A 15,912-nucleotide genomic window follows, 5' to 3' on the forward strand; every position below is an offset into this window, starting at 1 on the left:
GATGTCAGCTCGCAGCAACTGCACTATCATTGAGAGGAGAGGCGAACGACAAAGAGGGGTGGGTCCGCAGCGACAGTTGACCTGCACATGGCCACTCGACCAAGTATCAAACCCGTATCGTGGGTTCCGACGTACTGTATCTCGAGGACCAAAACGGTGTGCCTGCCGTCGGCAGTCAACACTTCTCTTCGCATCCCGGTCGACCGCCAGCCAAGCTCACCGTAGACCATACAATTGGGACCCACGCAGCACAACTTATTCACAAAAGGGGTCTACAACAACCAAGGGACTGGGCTTTCCCACCCCACCCAGCCAACGCTCCCCACTTAGCGGTCCCCACATTCCTTCGCCATGACAGCCCCCAACGGCCGGAAAGACTCATGCGGTCCCGCAAAACTATCCCACGTCCTAGATAGCCTCGCGGGCCACTCAGCAATGGGCGAACTCGTCCGGCGGAAGGATTGGGGTGCGACTGCGTTGGGGCCCATAGGTACAATAATCAATCGCTTTCACTGCAAAGTGTATACTCGACTCATCGTTTTATGATTATTGATTATCTGATTTTGATGGTAGAACAATGGCCACAGTCGCTACTCACGGCAGTCAGTTTCATGCTGAATTCCAGTTTTCCGTTTGTGCTGTTTTGGGGGGATAGTCATTCTATACTTTATAATGATAGGTATGGGATCTGTTGTCTATCGTCAAGAAAAAGAGTTTCTGCAAACAGACCGCTCATTCTACCACCCTCCTTCAATCAACAACAGATACATTCCAATATTCGGCGGGAAGCATCCAACACACCTAGGAAGACCCGGCTGCGAGCCCTGGGCCGAAATCTGGGACGTCATCAAACCCATGCTCGACTCAGCCCGCGAGGGCGTCGCCACATGGTCCGAGGACCAGTTCCTCGAAGTCAACCGGCACGGCTACCTTGAAGAATGCTACTTCACCTTCTCCTACTCCCCCATACGCGTCGAAGACGGGTCCGTCGGTGGTATCATGACGCCCGTGACAGAGACGACACAGCGCGTGCTGGGCGAGCGGAGACTGAGATTGCTCAGGGAACTGTCGGCGCAGACAGGAGATGTGCAGTCGGAGGCCGAAGCGTGCGATATCTCCGCAAAGATGTTCACGGAGCATTGTACGGATGTGACGTTTGCGCTTATCTATATGGTGGATGCGACGGGGAAACGGTTGGAGTTGAAGGGGAAGGCGAATGTGGAGGATGAACATCCGGCGGCGGTTGCGATGGTGTCGTTGGAGGGGGATGAAAACCTTGGGTGGCCGGTTGCGGAGGTGATGAAACAGCGGGCGGCTTTTGAGGTGAATGGGCTTGGGGAAAAGTTTGGTCGTTTACATGGTATGGCAATCAGAGTTCTGGGAGCGTCCATTTGAACCGTGGGGATTGTTCTGATCATTCGCTAATTAAACCATCGTGCGAAACAGGCGGCACATGCGAACATATGCCAACTCAAAATGCAATCTGCATGCCTCTTGAAGGGTCATCCTCACAAGAACCGATCGGGGTCGTCATATTTGGGCTGAACCCGCGTCGGAGACTCGATGCCGAATACAAGTTCGTAGAGCTCACGCTATCTTGTCATTTGAGCAGATCTGGTTATTGACGCGCGCGATACGTTTTATCGCTTTCACAGAGGCTTTCTGGAACTGACGACGACACAGCTGACGTCTGCCATATTGCGTGGGAAGGGAGTCATGGAGGAACGGAAGCGCCTGGAAGCGTTGGCCGCTATGGATCGGGCGAAATCCGTGTTCTTCAGGTATCATCTCAAAGGCTTTGAGTCGGTCCCAGAGGCGCTCGAACTCACAGTCTTTCTCTGCAGCAACATCTCCCACGAATACCGCACACCTCTAACCCTCATCCTCGGCCCCGTCACCGAACTCCTCAACGACAGCTCGCTAACCCAATCCCAGCTCGACAAAGTCCGCCTAATCGAACGCAACGGACAACGGCTCCACAAACTCGTCAACGCCGTACTCGATTTCTCCAAACTCGAGGCGGGCCGCATGGACGCTACCTACCGCCCCACGGATATCAGCCAGGTCACAGCGAATGTTGCGTCCATGTTCCGTAGTGCGATGGAGAAGGGCGGGCTGACGTACACGGTTGACGCACCGGCGCTGGGCGAGATGGTGTACATTGATGTGGACATGTGGGAGAAGGTGCTGTTCAACCTCCTGAGCAATGCGTTCAAATTCTCGACGAAGGGAGGCGTCAGTATACGGTTGTACAAGAACAAGACCTCGGTGGTGCTGCAGGTCTCGGACACGGGGTGTGGCGTTCCGCCAGAGGAGGTGCCGCGGTTGTTTGAGCGCTTTCATCGGTGCGATACGTCCCACGGGCGGTCAATGGAAGGCACGGGTATCGGACTCTCGTTGGTCAACGAGCTCGTGAAACTGCACGGGGGGACCATCTCCGCCGAAAGCGAGTTGAATGTGGGTACTACGTTTACAGTAACCATCCCTCTCGGCAAAGCCCACCTCTCCTCCAAAAACGTCGTCCATGAGCATTTCCCGAGCCAAGACGACCCCTTGAAACCAGGCGGGCCAGGATCCGCCGTGAAAGGCGAGTCCTCCATCGGCCGCGCCTTCGTGCAGGAAAGTCTCCGCTGGACCAACGCGGACAGCAGCAACAAAACCCCCTCGCTCCCACGCGCCAGCGGGGCGGCCGCCTCCGTAAGCAACAGCGACCTCGCCGCCGACGAGCGAAGCGTCTACTCCGACGAGATGACCAACGACAAATCCGGGTCGTCGGAAAACCTCAAGGGCCCCGCGCAGAACGGCAAGTTGGCCCGGATCGTCCTTGCCGACGACAATGCGGACATGCGCGAATACGTCAGCAGCCTCCTCGCCAAGTTCGCCATCGTCCACGTCATGCACGACGGCCTCCAAGCCTACCGCAGCATCATGGATAACCCACCGGACCTGATCCTCTCCGACGTGATGATGCCCAAAATGGGCGGCTTCGAACTGCTCAAAAAAGTCAAATCCCACCCCCGCACAAAACATATCCCTTTCGTCCTCCTCTCGGCCCGCGCGGGCGAGGAGGCGCAGGTCGAGGGCCTCCAGGCCGGCGCGGACGATTACCTCGTTAAACCGTTCTCGGCGAAAGAGCTCCGGGCGAGGGTGAAGACGCAGTTGGCGATGGGATCGATGCGCGGGGAGCTGGAGCGGATGGTGCAGGTGCGCACGAGGGATTTGAGCGAGTTGACACGGCAGTATGAGTTGTTGGCTACGACGACGCCGGTGGGGATCTGTCGGTCGGATATTAATGGGGATATTGTGTATGTGAATAAGATGTGGTGGAAGATGTTGAGGAGGTATAGCGATCTTGCTGCTGTCTTTTGGGGGTGGGGTGGTTGATCCGCTGGGGTGCTTACAAGCTTCTTTTCGATTTGCGTACCACAACAGAGACCCTGAAATTGACAGCACCACCGAATGGAACACCTGGCTTGCCGAGCACAACCGAGAGGTGACATTAGAACGTCTCGGTCAAACAATCGTCGACCGCCAACCCCTGCGAATCGACGTCGACTTCAAAACCCGCGACGGCGAGGTCTTCACCCTCCTCCTCACCAGCGTCTTCGACCCCGGCAACGAACAATCCGAAGTCGGCGAGATCAAGAACCCCGGCGGCTTCTACAGCGCGCTAGTAGACGTCTCCGAAGAACGGCGCCTGGAAAAGGAACGCCACATAACCCTCCAATCTCTCGCGGAAGAACAACGGCGGCGGGCCGAAGAAGCCGACGAAAACCGCCAACAACAAGAGTTGTTCGTCGACACCATCTGCCACGAGATCCGCAACCCGCTCTCCGGAATCGTCAACAACAACGACCTGCTTAAAATGAACCTCAAGAAACGCTGGTCCGTCCTCCGCAACGTCGTCTCCGCTGTCACCACCTGGAAAGCCATGTTCGGGCTCCACACCTCCTCCTCCACCACCGCCCCCGGCCTCATGCGCACCCCCAGCAACAACCCGCGCGACTTTGATATGGCGGGTTTTATGAAGTACCTGGACGAGCAGGTGATCCCCGCCTCGCGCACGACGTGGCTGGAGGACCAGGAGGCGAGCGATGCGATCGCGATGTGTACGAGCCATCAGAGCGTGATTACGGACGATGTGTTGTTGTTGAGTAAGATGAAGCATAATAAGGTGTCGGTGAACCCGATCATCTGTGCGCCTGAGGTCGTTATTTCGAGGGTTTTGAAGATGTTTAGGTAAAGTGCGATCTGTCTATTAGGCAGTGAGACGTGACGTCCTCCGGTTGTTGTTCCGCACCGCTGATTTATTTTCTCGGAATCAATCATCTCTTTCTCGGTTTGTAGAACGGAACTACAAAAGAAGAAAATGGAATGGGACCTCCTCCTCAGCGTCGAAGATCTCGGCGACGTCAGCGCCGTCTCCTGCCCCCCCAAAACAACCGACCCGCGCCAGAAGGTGCTGATACCGTTCCGAGACCGCCGCAGCGCCGATTTGCTGATCGCGGACCCGGATAGGATTGCGCAGATTATATTTAATTTGCTTTCGGTAAGGGAACCCCCTCTTTTTTTTTTCTTGCATCCCCGTCATTCTGTCTTTGGGGGGACGCCCCATTATTCACTGTTGGCGATGCCGGTGTTTCAGAACGCGGTCAAATTCACCGAAAAATCCTCCAAGAAGATGAAAATCACGGTCTTGCTCGAACTCACCAAGTTTGTGACCGAAGACACCGCCCCGACGACCGATGATGAGGACGCGCCACGGAAGCCGCGGAGACGGAATGTTGCGGATATGTGTGTTACTGTTCGGGATACTGGGTGAGTTTTGTGTAGCGGGGGGGAAGGGGAGGTTGGAGGTTCTGACTGATGTGTTTTGGATTGGGTGGTAGGATTGGAATGACGGAGGATGAGCAGCAGAAGTTGTTTCAGGTAAGTCTCGCGAATTCTCGGCATCGTGGCAACGCGCAGCGAAGGGAGTAGTTGACGTCTATTTTTTTTGTTGGCGCACACAGCGATTCGGCCAAGCCACCGTGAAAACCTACAGCACCTACGGCGGCAGCGGGCTCGGCCTTCATATCAGCCGGCAGCTCGTCGACATCATGGGCGGGACGATGGGTCTCCGCAGCCAAAAGGGCGTTGGGACCGAGTTTTTCTTCAAGATCCGATGCGACCTGCCCACCGACGAGCGGGTGCGCGAGATCCGGCGGATCGTCGCGGGCGAGGAGGCGCGGCGGGGGACGCCGGCGGATACCCACGAGCTGCTCCTGAATTGCAGTTCTAGCGAAGGCAGCGGCGGCGATAGGCATGATAGTATTGGCAGCATGCCATCGTTTACGGAGACGACGTTGCTGAGACGACTGGGAACTCCGGGATACAACGACTCGTCGTCACCCCTTCCGCCGGATCCGGATACCCTCGACGACCTGAGCCCGACGAAGGACTTGGCGGACAACGAGCATATCATTTTCAAATCCACGATGGACATCTTCACCACCCCTGACTCGCAGGCTGCGAGCTCGCAGGAATTGAACAGCCCTGCAGCCTCGCCAACCAGCCACAACCACGTGTCGTCATCATCGCCGACACGCCCGCGACCTACCCCTAACGAACACGAACGACAGCTGTACATGGAACGCCGCGACGGCCTGTTACGGCTCGAAGACCTCTCCGTCCTCATCGTCGAAGACAACGTCATCAACCAAAAAGTCCTCAAGAAACAACTGGAGAACGCAGCGATCAAAACCGAGCTGGCCAACAACGGCGTCGAAGCCGTGAATCTATTCAAAAAGGGCTCGTTCCACGTCATCATCATGGACGTCGAGATGCCCCTCATGAACGGCCTCCAAGCCACGCAAGAGATCCGCAGCCTCGAACGCGCGTCCCGATCCACACCCGCTTCCCCATCCCCATCCCTATCCGACAAATCCACCACCCGCCGCGGATCACTCCCGTCAACCATCGCCGAACCCTCCATCACGCCCTCGTCCCACTCCGCCTCCTCCCTTGTCCCGCCATCACCGTCGCCCTCGTCCCCGCCGTCGCCGCAGCCGCTCACGCCGCAGCGACCGGTCGCGATTCTGGGTCTCTCGGGGAACGCAAGAGATGTGTTTCGGGAACGCGCGCTGGCGGCGGGGATGAATAGGTACCTGATCAAACCGTACAGTAAAGGCGACCTGTTGAGGCATATACTGGAGCTGGCGAATGAGAAAGGGGAAGACGCGGGGGGGTGAAGTGATGTGAGGCCGGTGGAGGCCAGTCGGCCATAGCGACCCTTCTTACTTCACCGTTCCGGACGGGCGTGCCAGGGGGCACATGGGGGTCCGCACTATGCCCCCTTCAGGTGCGGTGGTGAACGCGGAATCGGGATCGAAACGTGCTACGCGGGGCTCAGAGCAGAAACGGCGTCACACACACCGTCCACACACGCACGCAAAACACACGCCTACATCAGCATCCTTACATACATCCCGAAAACCATCCCATCTCTCCACCGGCCCCCCCCCCCCCCCCCCCGCCCCCTCTGACCTTCCTCCAAATTGCAAATGGAGACAGAAACCCTCTCGATCTGGCATCCAGGGGGTCATCCATCACATTGTATCTATCTTACATATCCGCCTTATTCTGCTTAGTGTTTACATGTATGTAGGGAACAGTGTGGTTCTTTTTTTTTTTGGTGGGGGAAGGGTTGGATTGGATGGTGGGGGAATCTTTGTGCGTTTGTACATATGTGGATTTCTTTTTCGGATGGGAAGGGGATACATAGATGAAAGGCGACGTTGCGGATGCAGCTTGCCATGCGAATGCACCACCTCTAGCTCCCTAGACAGAAGTAAGTGTTCCCGCTCACCGTCCATGTCGAGAATGTGGCCCCTTGCTCTACCTTGATGACAACGGGAGTTTTTATTGGTGCTCTCAGAGGGATAGTCACGTGCTCGTGCCTTGGTTAAATGCACGCGTTTTTATTGCTCCCGTCAAAACGGATGCCGCCTCTGAGCTTCCTTCCATCTGCGTTCTCCCACCAGTTCTCGCAAGCACAGCACAGCGGCACTGAGCTGCCTTTCTTCTCGCCAGGACGGCAGAACTCCTTCCTATTCAGCAGCCAAGGCGGTCGGTCCCAGCTCTGGGATAGAGAGAGCTAGCTACGTTTGTTGACAACCCGCGGGGCAGTTCGTTCTCATTCCAAAGATATTGACGGCGTCGTCTACCATTTCCAGTAGGTCCATGCATCTGCTCCAATCTGCCATCTACGCGATCGTCCAGGCATAGCCAGCCGCTCGGAAGCATTTAAAAAGCATCTCGTCTCTGGTGTCATCCGTCAAGCAGCAGTAAGTTTGGTGGCCGTGCCCCGCATTCTTATCCTCACATGTGCTGACGGCTCAGTCGTGCCATCCGCGCATTCAAATTCCCACAACTCCGCTCGCAGTCGCAGTCACTACGTACAGCCAAGATGCCATCTTCCAAGCCGGGAAAAGCTACCAAGGTAGCGGGAGCAAGGGCAAACAAGGTCGTCGAGGCGAAACTGAGAGCAAAGGTCAAGACCAAGGCCCTCCACAAGGCTCAGCCCAAGCTAACCCTTCCGCTCGAGCTGATTCCAAATGTATTCCGCTTTGCTTGGCCCTCCGTCCGCTACAAGATGATTTTAGTCTCTCGCCCCTGGCATGATATGCTCATCAAGCTCTTTTACTCCGAGATTTTCGTTGTGTTCGAGAGCGACTTCCACTTGCTTTTCAGGACGCTCAACGACAATCTCGAGCGCTTTCGCTGGATCACAAGCTTTGAAGTGTATGCGCATAGCGATTCAGAAGAGGACTACACTGCGCCCTGGAGCCCAGACAGCTTCGTCAAGCTCAGCACTCTACTCACGATCTCGCACCCCGATCGAGTCTCCTTCACGTTCTCCAGCTTGGAACCTGAATGTCCTTGCTTGTATACGCTTGGATGGAGCAAGGGCGAGTTGACTTTCGATACGGGCGCCGAAGTCGAAGAAATCGAAGATGAGGTCCATCATCTGGCACAGACTCTCTGCTGGATCTATGCGGACGAAGCCAAGAGTCTCAAGAGCTTCGGCGGCTATACCCCCAACGTGCCTACATTCAAGGGTTTGCGAACAATCGCCCTACGCCGTGACCAGATCATTGCCGGCGACCGAACGTGGTACCCGCCCAGAAACCTCGACCAATGGAGGCTGGAAGTACTCGACCCCTACGATCGGACGCGCATCGTCAGCCAGATTCCGCGATGGACCCGCTCCTTCGACGTCGACTTTCTCACGCCGCCCATGATGCTCCCTCGCTGGCCGGCCCCCAAGACTCCCATCCCATCACGCGTACTCAGATATGCTCCGCCACGCAAGCCGTACGCCTTTGACAAATCCGTGAAGAACGATTGGCGCAGCGAACTCGCCGCTTACAAAGGAGGAGGCGCTTTGGAGATCATGTTCCGCAATGGTGTGTTGTGGAACGCCTATTATGAGACCATCGAGGTGTACATCGAGATGGCTGTCGAGAGCAAGAAATTCCCCGATGGAGTCCGACGTGTTCGCATCCCGGACGCCAAGCGCGGCTTGCTCCATGTGGATCCACTCCCGCTGCTCGACATCCAGGTTCCGGACGTCGAATATGAGACGGAGGGAGGTTGCAATTGCCCGTATCATTAGATGCCCCTATTTCAGTGTCGGAGTAGATATAGGAGAATCATGCGCTTCAGAAGCGTCGAGGCTGTAGGCGAGGGTGAGAGTTAGGGAGTTTGGCGACACATCATTGTACATAAGCATTCCTGCCTTCCGCTGTATCATCGTGTCGTAGAGCAGCATTGTACATTTGTATATAACATTGACAATCACATCCATGTTGCTTCATATCTCTTCTCTCATGAGTAGTATGGGAAAAACACAACCATGTATTCATTCCGGGGGGGAAAAGAAATAAAAAAGAGAGACAATTTCTACAAGCTGGCTTGGGGTCTATGTACTGAAGAGTTGGCGAGTCCGATTGTTCGTTGTGTCGTAGGGAACACCGAGAAGGAGAGGCTCTAGATCTATGTAACGCCTCATCTATGTTCTACTGTACACATACGTCTGTCGGACTATATAATACGATGCGTCTGTGCGATGCCAAGTCCCCCTCTCAGTGAAGGTTACAGAACCTGGTAGCGCTCGCCGTATCGTACTTCTCGTTGTCGACCAAGTCAAGCAAGCAAGCCTTGACGGCCTCCGGCGACGGGGCCGGGAAGGCCGCCCCGACCGCCGCCGGGCCCTGGTCTTCCCACGGCAGGTGCTTGCCATGCTTATGTGCGAGGTCGACCAACTTATCCCATGCCTTCTCGAGGCACGGCAGGCACGAGATGACGGCGCCTTCACCCGCGGCCGCGCAGCCGAGGTAGGCGGCGAAGGCGGCGCCGGCGGTGGCGAAGGTGCCGAGGGCGACGGTGGCGAAGCAGCCCGCGGTGGCGGCGACCATCACGGCGCAGTGGATGCCTTCCTTGACGCCGCATGTCGAGTCGCGCGTCGTGAGGTCCCGGCGGGGGAGGGTGAAGTCGAGCCCGTTCCAGGTGACTGTTTCGGGGACGGCGGCGGCGAGCGCGCTGGGGAGGACGACCATGGCGGCGACGGCGAGGACCGCGGCGGAGAATGAGAAACGCATTTTTGGTGTTTGATTTGGGGTGGGTGGGAGGAGAGCTGGTCGGCTGTTGCTGCTTTTGCTGCGGGGGTGGTTGGATGGTGAGGAAGGAAGGGGATTCGGGCCGACCCTGCCCCTTTTATACACAACATCCGCTTCCAACCCGCAGGTTCAAACCCTACAACTGTCTACCCCTCTTCCATGTCCATGTGCCATGTGCGAAGGAAGAGCCCCGACTCCAACTTGAACGGGTGTAGAGAGAGACAGCGGTCGATTGACAGGAAACTGACAGCATGATGCCGCGAGCGACAATTTTTAGAGAAACCCGTTTCCGAGTCGGGGCCTTTCATACAAATCACCTTATCAGCCCTGGGGTTGTTCGTCCTGCTAGTGACATCGGCTTCGAGTCATTCGACACTCGTATATCTCGCTGCACACTTTGCTCACTCGGTCCGTCTCCGCACACTTCGAACGAAAGTGTCTAGGGCGGGGTCCGGGAATGCTTTAAATGTGGAGGGTGGTATCCAGCTCCTCGTCAGCAACAATGATATCCCGCTTCCGATCCCCTATCGAAAAAAAAATGGACCGCTGAATGCATGAGCCGGCTCGGTCAATTACCCCACTGCCAGATCGTAACCCCACACTTCTCTCGCTCGGGGGCCGCCTCCCTATCGATGAGAGAAGAAAAAAAACCGCCTTAGATCGGGGATTGTTCCATACCAAGACGCACTATTTGTTGAGGTTTTCGAACAGGCGCCGGCCGCATCCTCGACCGCGAACGGGTCGTTTTGCGTTGGCTCCCCGGGAGATGGAGTCCGTGTCACGTATCATCCATCCCACAGGCCGCTTTGCCTACCCCACACCGCACGATTCGACAAAGAAGAAAGGGGTCCCGGACATCTGCAGCTACAACCGCCTTGGCCGTGTCATTTGCGATGACTCGCAGAGAGATGAGCAAGCTTCTACCCAGGTTGGAAAGCGGATGCGGTGACACATCCCCCGACAACGGCCGGCCCTTACTTCGTTTGAATGCCGGCCTGAAATGACAGATCTCCCGAGCCACGCAGCGGGGCCCAACGAGCCAAATTTCTTGAGTTGTGCGGCCGGCATTGCTTGCATATAGGCCTTCATTGAACGTCACCGCAACGACGTCCCGAAATCGGACAATGACCCCTCCACCCGGGCTCGGTGTACTCTGTGCACCATTGATACGGAGATATCACATCTGGCCCAGAAATCGCTTGATGGCTCGTCTCCCACATCCGCTTGATATCATGCCCGTTGTCAGTCTGAGGACACATGGTGCAGCCATCAAACCAGTTTCCGTGAATTGAATAACCGGACTGACACGCACTTTAAGCGGGCATGATACCCCGGTATGTTCGTTTTTAGTTTCAGCGAGGGATAGAATGATCATTGATGATAGACGTCGATGGACATGGGCATGGGATGGTGAACACATATGCATCTCAGATGTAACATCTCGAAGCAATAGCACGGGGCCAAACTGGAGTCTGAGACAACAACGAAAGGGCCAGAGTATGGAGCGATGACTCGACTACTCGAATAGTATTTGCATGAATGTAGTATGAGTTGATGATAGATGTTGGGGGTACACTTCCTTCGTGATCCGTGCTTTTGATCATCCGAGAGAAGGATGGTTTGGTATCATAGATACAGACTTCCATCGAAACCCCCCCCCCCCCTCCCCCTCCCCCCCCCCTCCTCAATGCCTTCTGGCAACCTTCGCCATAACATCAATCACATCTTCCTCCGCCCTCGACCGTTTCCTCATCGCCCCATAACCCCCACCCCCACCCCCATAAGCGCGTTGTTGCATCCCCATATTCAACGGCGGCGGGATGGGCGGGAGGGCCGTATTCGCTTGTGGTCGTTGTTGTTGTTGTTGTCCTCCCATTGGGCGTCGACGCTGTTGTTGCTGTTGCATTTGATGTTGAGGGTGCTGGTGCATACCCATACCCATGTGATGCGGCATCATCATCGGGTCCATGGGGTATCCGCCGCGTTGTTGTGGCGGGTAGTCCGGCCATGCGTTGGGGTGCGGGGGGTAGGGCATGTTCATGGGGGGTGGGTACATGCCGTAGCCGCCGCGCATGTGGGGTGGGAGGGCGTCCCAGCCGGGTTCGTAGTCGGCGAATGGGTGGGGTGGGTAGGGTTGTTGATGCTGAGGGTGGCCGCGGGAGAGGATGGGACTTTGGCCCCAGGAATCGTCTTGTTGTCGGTCGCGTGGGTTGTGGGAGGAGGAGGATGAGTTTCGTCGGGCGGTCTGGAAAAAAAATTGAAGGGGGTCCCATGTAACAGAGGAGTGAGTCAGTTCGACCATTCATGCACCATCGAATGAGAATCACGACAACGTTCACGTACCCCATCCATTCTCCGAATTGCACCACCATCATGCCCACCCGGAGACGCATGACGCCCCGCCGCCGGCCCGGGTCCCACAACTTTATACGGCTTCTCCTTCTCCTGTCCCGTGGAAGCCGACAATAATGCTTGTGCATTGTTTGGAGCAGCGGCGTTCGTGTTTGCTGTCGTAGCTGCAGGAGATCCGGCGGGAGTTGTAGCAGGCTTGCTGATGATTTTGTACGGTTTCTCGGCGGCTGGTTTGCGCTGGATTATGGGGAGTGCGGAGGTTGGTGTTGCGGTGGTGGTCGTTGCATTGGTTGCGGTCACAGCCGGCGTCGTATTCGCAGCAGCGACACTTGCCGGTTTCGTGGCAGGTGCTTGTGAACTCCCCGCTACAGCACTAGCATCCCCCGGCGGTCTCCCCGCCGGAACCTGCGGAGAGGCCGTCGCCGCCTTTGCAGTACTAGAATTCGCACTACGCCTCGCGGACGCAAACTCCTTGATATGCAGCTCAACGGCCTGCCGGAGGGACTTGTTGGGTATGAGGTGGTCCGGACTTTGATCGGAGTGGCAGTTTGGGCATTTGAGCCGTTGAGCGGGGTCTTCGTTGTCGAGGAGGTGGGTGCGGATGCCTAAGAAAGGAGAAAAGAAATCGTTAGACGGATGTGAGCGGGGTTGGGATGCGGTGGGATGAAGAAAGACGCAGAAGCGGGAACATACACTCATCACAATAACTCGTCCCACAACACGGAATCAGCACAGCATCACGAAGCAATTTCTTGCAGATCGGACACGCCAACTCGTCAGGCACGGGCGCCATCTCGTACACGTCGCCGGCGTCGATGTAATTCTTGTTCCGGGCTGCCACGTCCGCCCATGCTTGACTGGGCAAATTGAAACAGAACACAGGTCAGCACCCGTCCAAAACTCAAACGCAGTTTGCTCAGATGATGAGATAGAAACCACCGAAGACGTACTCGTTAGGCTGCGCAATAACCAACTCCCCACTCTGCGTAACCATAACCCCACCCCCTGCCGCCGTCTTATCATCCACCACTTTCAAGAAAATCTTCGGTATCCCCGTCGTCCTTCTCAACTTCGGGCGGTCAAAGGTCTGGTCGCCGATCGTCGGGCATTGATTGATGAAATGGCCTTTTTGGCCGCATCGGTAGCAGATGTAGCCGGGTGGGGGCGCTTTGGCCGGGTATTGTTGGTGGTGGTGCCAGCCGCCCCCGCCTTGGGGGTGTTCGTGGTTGTTGGGGCCGTTGGAGGATGTGGAGTCAGGGTTGGTGGATGACTGGTCAGCTCCAGCGGCGCCACCGCCTCGGCCACGCCAACTGCCCCGGGTGCCGCCGTAGGGGCGGTAGATGGGTTTTTGCCTAAAAATGGGAATCGGAAACATCCGAGATTAGGAATGCACATTCGCCCGCAAGTGGAGGATAGTTTGTTCGCAAAGAAAGAAACTTAGGAAACTTACATAGCCATCCGATCCTGCGCATGATCCCACTGCTCCGTCTGCAGCTTGAACATATTCGCAATCCGCTCTTCCTCCGTCTCGCCCGTGATCTCTCCAGGTGCTAGTCCACCCATTCCGTCCGCTGCTGGTCCGCCTCCTCCCGGGCCGCCTCCTGCGCTCGAGCCGCCCCCGCCTGGTCCGTCTGTGGTGCGTTGCCTGTGATCAATGATTTCGTCAGTTAGCATGATAGATGAACCTTGAAATCGCTGCATGACGGGGCCCATTTCCTTCCTCAAAACAAAAGAAAAGAACCCACTCACACTGGCGCCCGATTATTCAAAGAATGATGCTTCACTCCCATCCCCGCGGCACTCGCTTGCGAAAACGCGCCCATCGGCGTCGACACGACCCGCGACCCGCCAGTCATGGCGGCGGTCGGCATCGCGGAGGCGAGGTAGCGTTGCGCGGTGCCTTTGCCTGGTTTGATGGCGGGTTGCCGCGAGACGAGGATGGAGGTGTTGCGCGGGACATGGTACATGTCGTCTTTGAACTCTGTAAGGGAAGATAGGGGTTAGATTGGGTTTGAGGGTAGAGGTTGGATATGGGCAGGTAACGGGACCGGGGTGTAAAATGTGCCGATGAGTGTCCCTCCCATCGCAGATGGAGCTGATGTGCTCGAACTCGGGATTCCAGTTGCCGCCGCTTTCTTCCCTCGCCTTTCCCGGCTCCTTCTGAAGCTTTTTCGACGCGTGTCCGCCACCCTCTGTTTCTCTGTGTCCCTCCCCCGTCTCCGTGGCCTGCAATAGTCCTTCTAAATATGCCGATGAGTTTCGCCGAGCGCCCTGATGTTCAAATGGTTCACGCTCCGTCTCTGCTCCCTTTCACGCCACTTCCGTCCGTGATGACGCCGCCTCCCAACAGCAGTGGCGAGACAACCGGTTAGTGCGAAAGGAGTGCTTCGGCGAATCTACCCGTGTCGAATGCGTGGGGTAGAAGGGAAAGGTCGTACACCGAAGTCGCCCGCAAACAGGAAGATTTGAACAGCTCGTCCTCCATCGCCCGGTGAAGTAGTGATATCGCAATATTGCGATGGGGCGAAGAAATAGCGCAGGGGGAACTCCCAAAAGAAACACGATCTCTCTTTTCTCAAATTCGACATTCACTTTTGTCCAAATTTCTCATCTTTTTTTCCCTCATTCAAATCGAGATATCCTTTTCTACTTCGTCTGTTCCATCCCTTCTTCTCGTCCTCAACTCCCCAACAACCCGGGACAAGGCAAAGCTAACGATGGCTAAACTACGTTGTGAAGGGGAATTCGTCGGTAGGGAAGGGTAGCAGGTATGGATGATTGAGGGAAGGATGGGTAGGAGAACAAACGCAGAGCGGTAGAGAAGATGCGACGGCATCATTGTCCGACGAGAGACAACGGTACACACTCGACCCAAGAGACGAAATCCCGAATCGAGGGTGGTCGAAGGGAGACGGAGAGGAGACGAGACAGCCGAAGAGAATCGCGAGACAGAAGGGCGTGGAGAGACGTCCGCTATCTGGACCCACAGGATCCAAAACAGGGACTGCCGAACTGGCGACGTCCACGACCAGTCCGAAAGAAGCTACTCCAATCGTCCAGGCACCCCAACTCCCTCCACCATCCCCATCATGGTGGCCCACCACTCCTACTTCTCGCAGAAGCCTCACTTACCCTCATTGGTCTGGGCGTTGTAAACCGCCAAGTCGAAATCCGTTCCCTTCCCGAGCTTCTTGGCCGTGAGAATTTCCCGCTTGAGGTCAAACACGGTGATATGCGGCCCGTCGAATGTGCAAGTGTCGTAGTCCTTTGCCGACTTGAACTTGTAAAAGACGACAGACATGACGGGCGAGATGACGAGTGTCTCCTCGAACTAAGTCGTTGTTCGTTTTCGATAATGTTTTGTTGTCCAAGCCGGTCGAGTCGATATGTCAAAGTGCGCCTGAGTAGTCGCTTGCGCTAAGTGATGAGGGCAGGACTGCATGAGAAGTTTGTATGTAGTCGTCAAGGCGGCTCTGTGGCGCTGCAAGATGGCCGGTCTAGATTGGGCGTGGGAAAGTCGGAAATGCTCCCAGAGAGAGAGAGTTGCGCCGCATGCCCCTAGAGAGGAGCAGAGAGAGACGGCGCAATAAACAGCGCAGAGTCACGTGGAGTCACTTGACTGCACAATTCAACACCGCCCCGAGTCTTCCCCTCCTGCGCTTCAAACCCAGCCAACTCTGCTTTTGCGAGACGACAACTAGTACAACCCCCAACGCACATCCCCCGGAAACAGAGTAAGTGTCTGTCTGGCCTCAGGTCGCAGGCCGCACGTACTGCAGCTCCGCCCGACAGTAGTTCGGAATAAGTACCGCTTCGCTATATGTTAGAACGCGAAAAGTGTCCAGACCGGATCTCACACGAAAAACCCAAATCTCTGTCTCACCCCCCGCATCTCCTTTCC

At 56.3% G+C, this 15,912-nt stretch overlaps 4 protein-coding genes across 4 annotated transcripts; 2 read left to right on the forward strand and 2 right to left on the reverse strand.

Annotated features, from left to right (window-relative positions):
* Positions 1–7: 7 nt before the first annotated feature.
* On the forward strand, positions 8–4,532 carry EV422DRAFT_194247 (uncharacterized protein). The gene is made up of 6 exons (XM_053065232.1): positions 8–490; positions 574–679; positions 765–1,360; positions 1,447–1,576; positions 1,656–3,341; positions 3,433–4,532. The coding sequence occupies exons 1-6, from the start codon at positions 352–354 to the stop codon at positions 4,241–4,243; spliced, it is 3,468 nt and encodes a 1,155-aa protein (XP_052923172.1). The 5' UTR covers positions 8–351; the 3' UTR covers positions 4,244–4,532.
* A 1,974-nt stretch (positions 4,533–6,506) lies between these two features.
* Positions 6,507–8,656, forward strand: EV422DRAFT_602943 (uncharacterized protein; the record flags this gene model as incomplete). The annotated part of the gene is made up of 3 exons (XM_053073731.1): positions 6,507–7,107; positions 7,261–7,325; positions 7,424–8,656. Exons 1-3 carry the CDS (start codon positions 6,948–6,950, stop codon positions 8,654–8,656), a joined length of 1,458 nt encoding a protein of 485 aa, XP_052923173.1. The 5' UTR covers positions 6,507–6,947.
* A 469-nt stretch (positions 8,657–9,125) lies between these two features.
* Positions 9,126–9,641, reverse strand: EV422DRAFT_508411 (uncharacterized protein; the record flags this gene model as incomplete). The annotated part of the gene is made up of 1 exon (XM_053068744.1): positions 9,126–9,641. One exon carries the CDS (start codon positions 9,639–9,641, stop codon positions 9,126–9,128), a length of 516 nt encoding a protein of 171 aa, XP_052923174.1.
* A 2,829-nt stretch (positions 9,642–12,470) lies between these two features.
* Positions 12,471–15,312, reverse strand: EV422DRAFT_499327 (DWNN domain-containing protein; the record flags this gene model as incomplete). Its single annotated transcript, XM_053068075.1, has 7 exons — positions 12,471–12,616; positions 12,705–12,868; positions 12,962–13,363; positions 13,462–13,526; positions 13,571–13,642; positions 13,763–13,992; positions 15,144–15,312. Coding segments are annotated over 7 exons (1,248 nt in total), but the record flags the coding sequence as incomplete, so codon positions are not given.
* Positions 15,313–15,912: the final 600 nt, after the last annotated feature.

The sequence above is a fragment of the Fimicolochytrium jonesii genome (assembly GCF_025526975.1).
Source record: "Fimicolochytrium jonesii strain JEL569 chromosome Unknown EV422scaffold_23, whole genome shotgun sequence".
NCBI classification, from domain to species: Eukaryota; Fungi; Chytridiomycota; class Chytridiomycetes; order Spizellomycetales; family Powellomycetaceae; genus Fimicolochytrium; species Fimicolochytrium jonesii.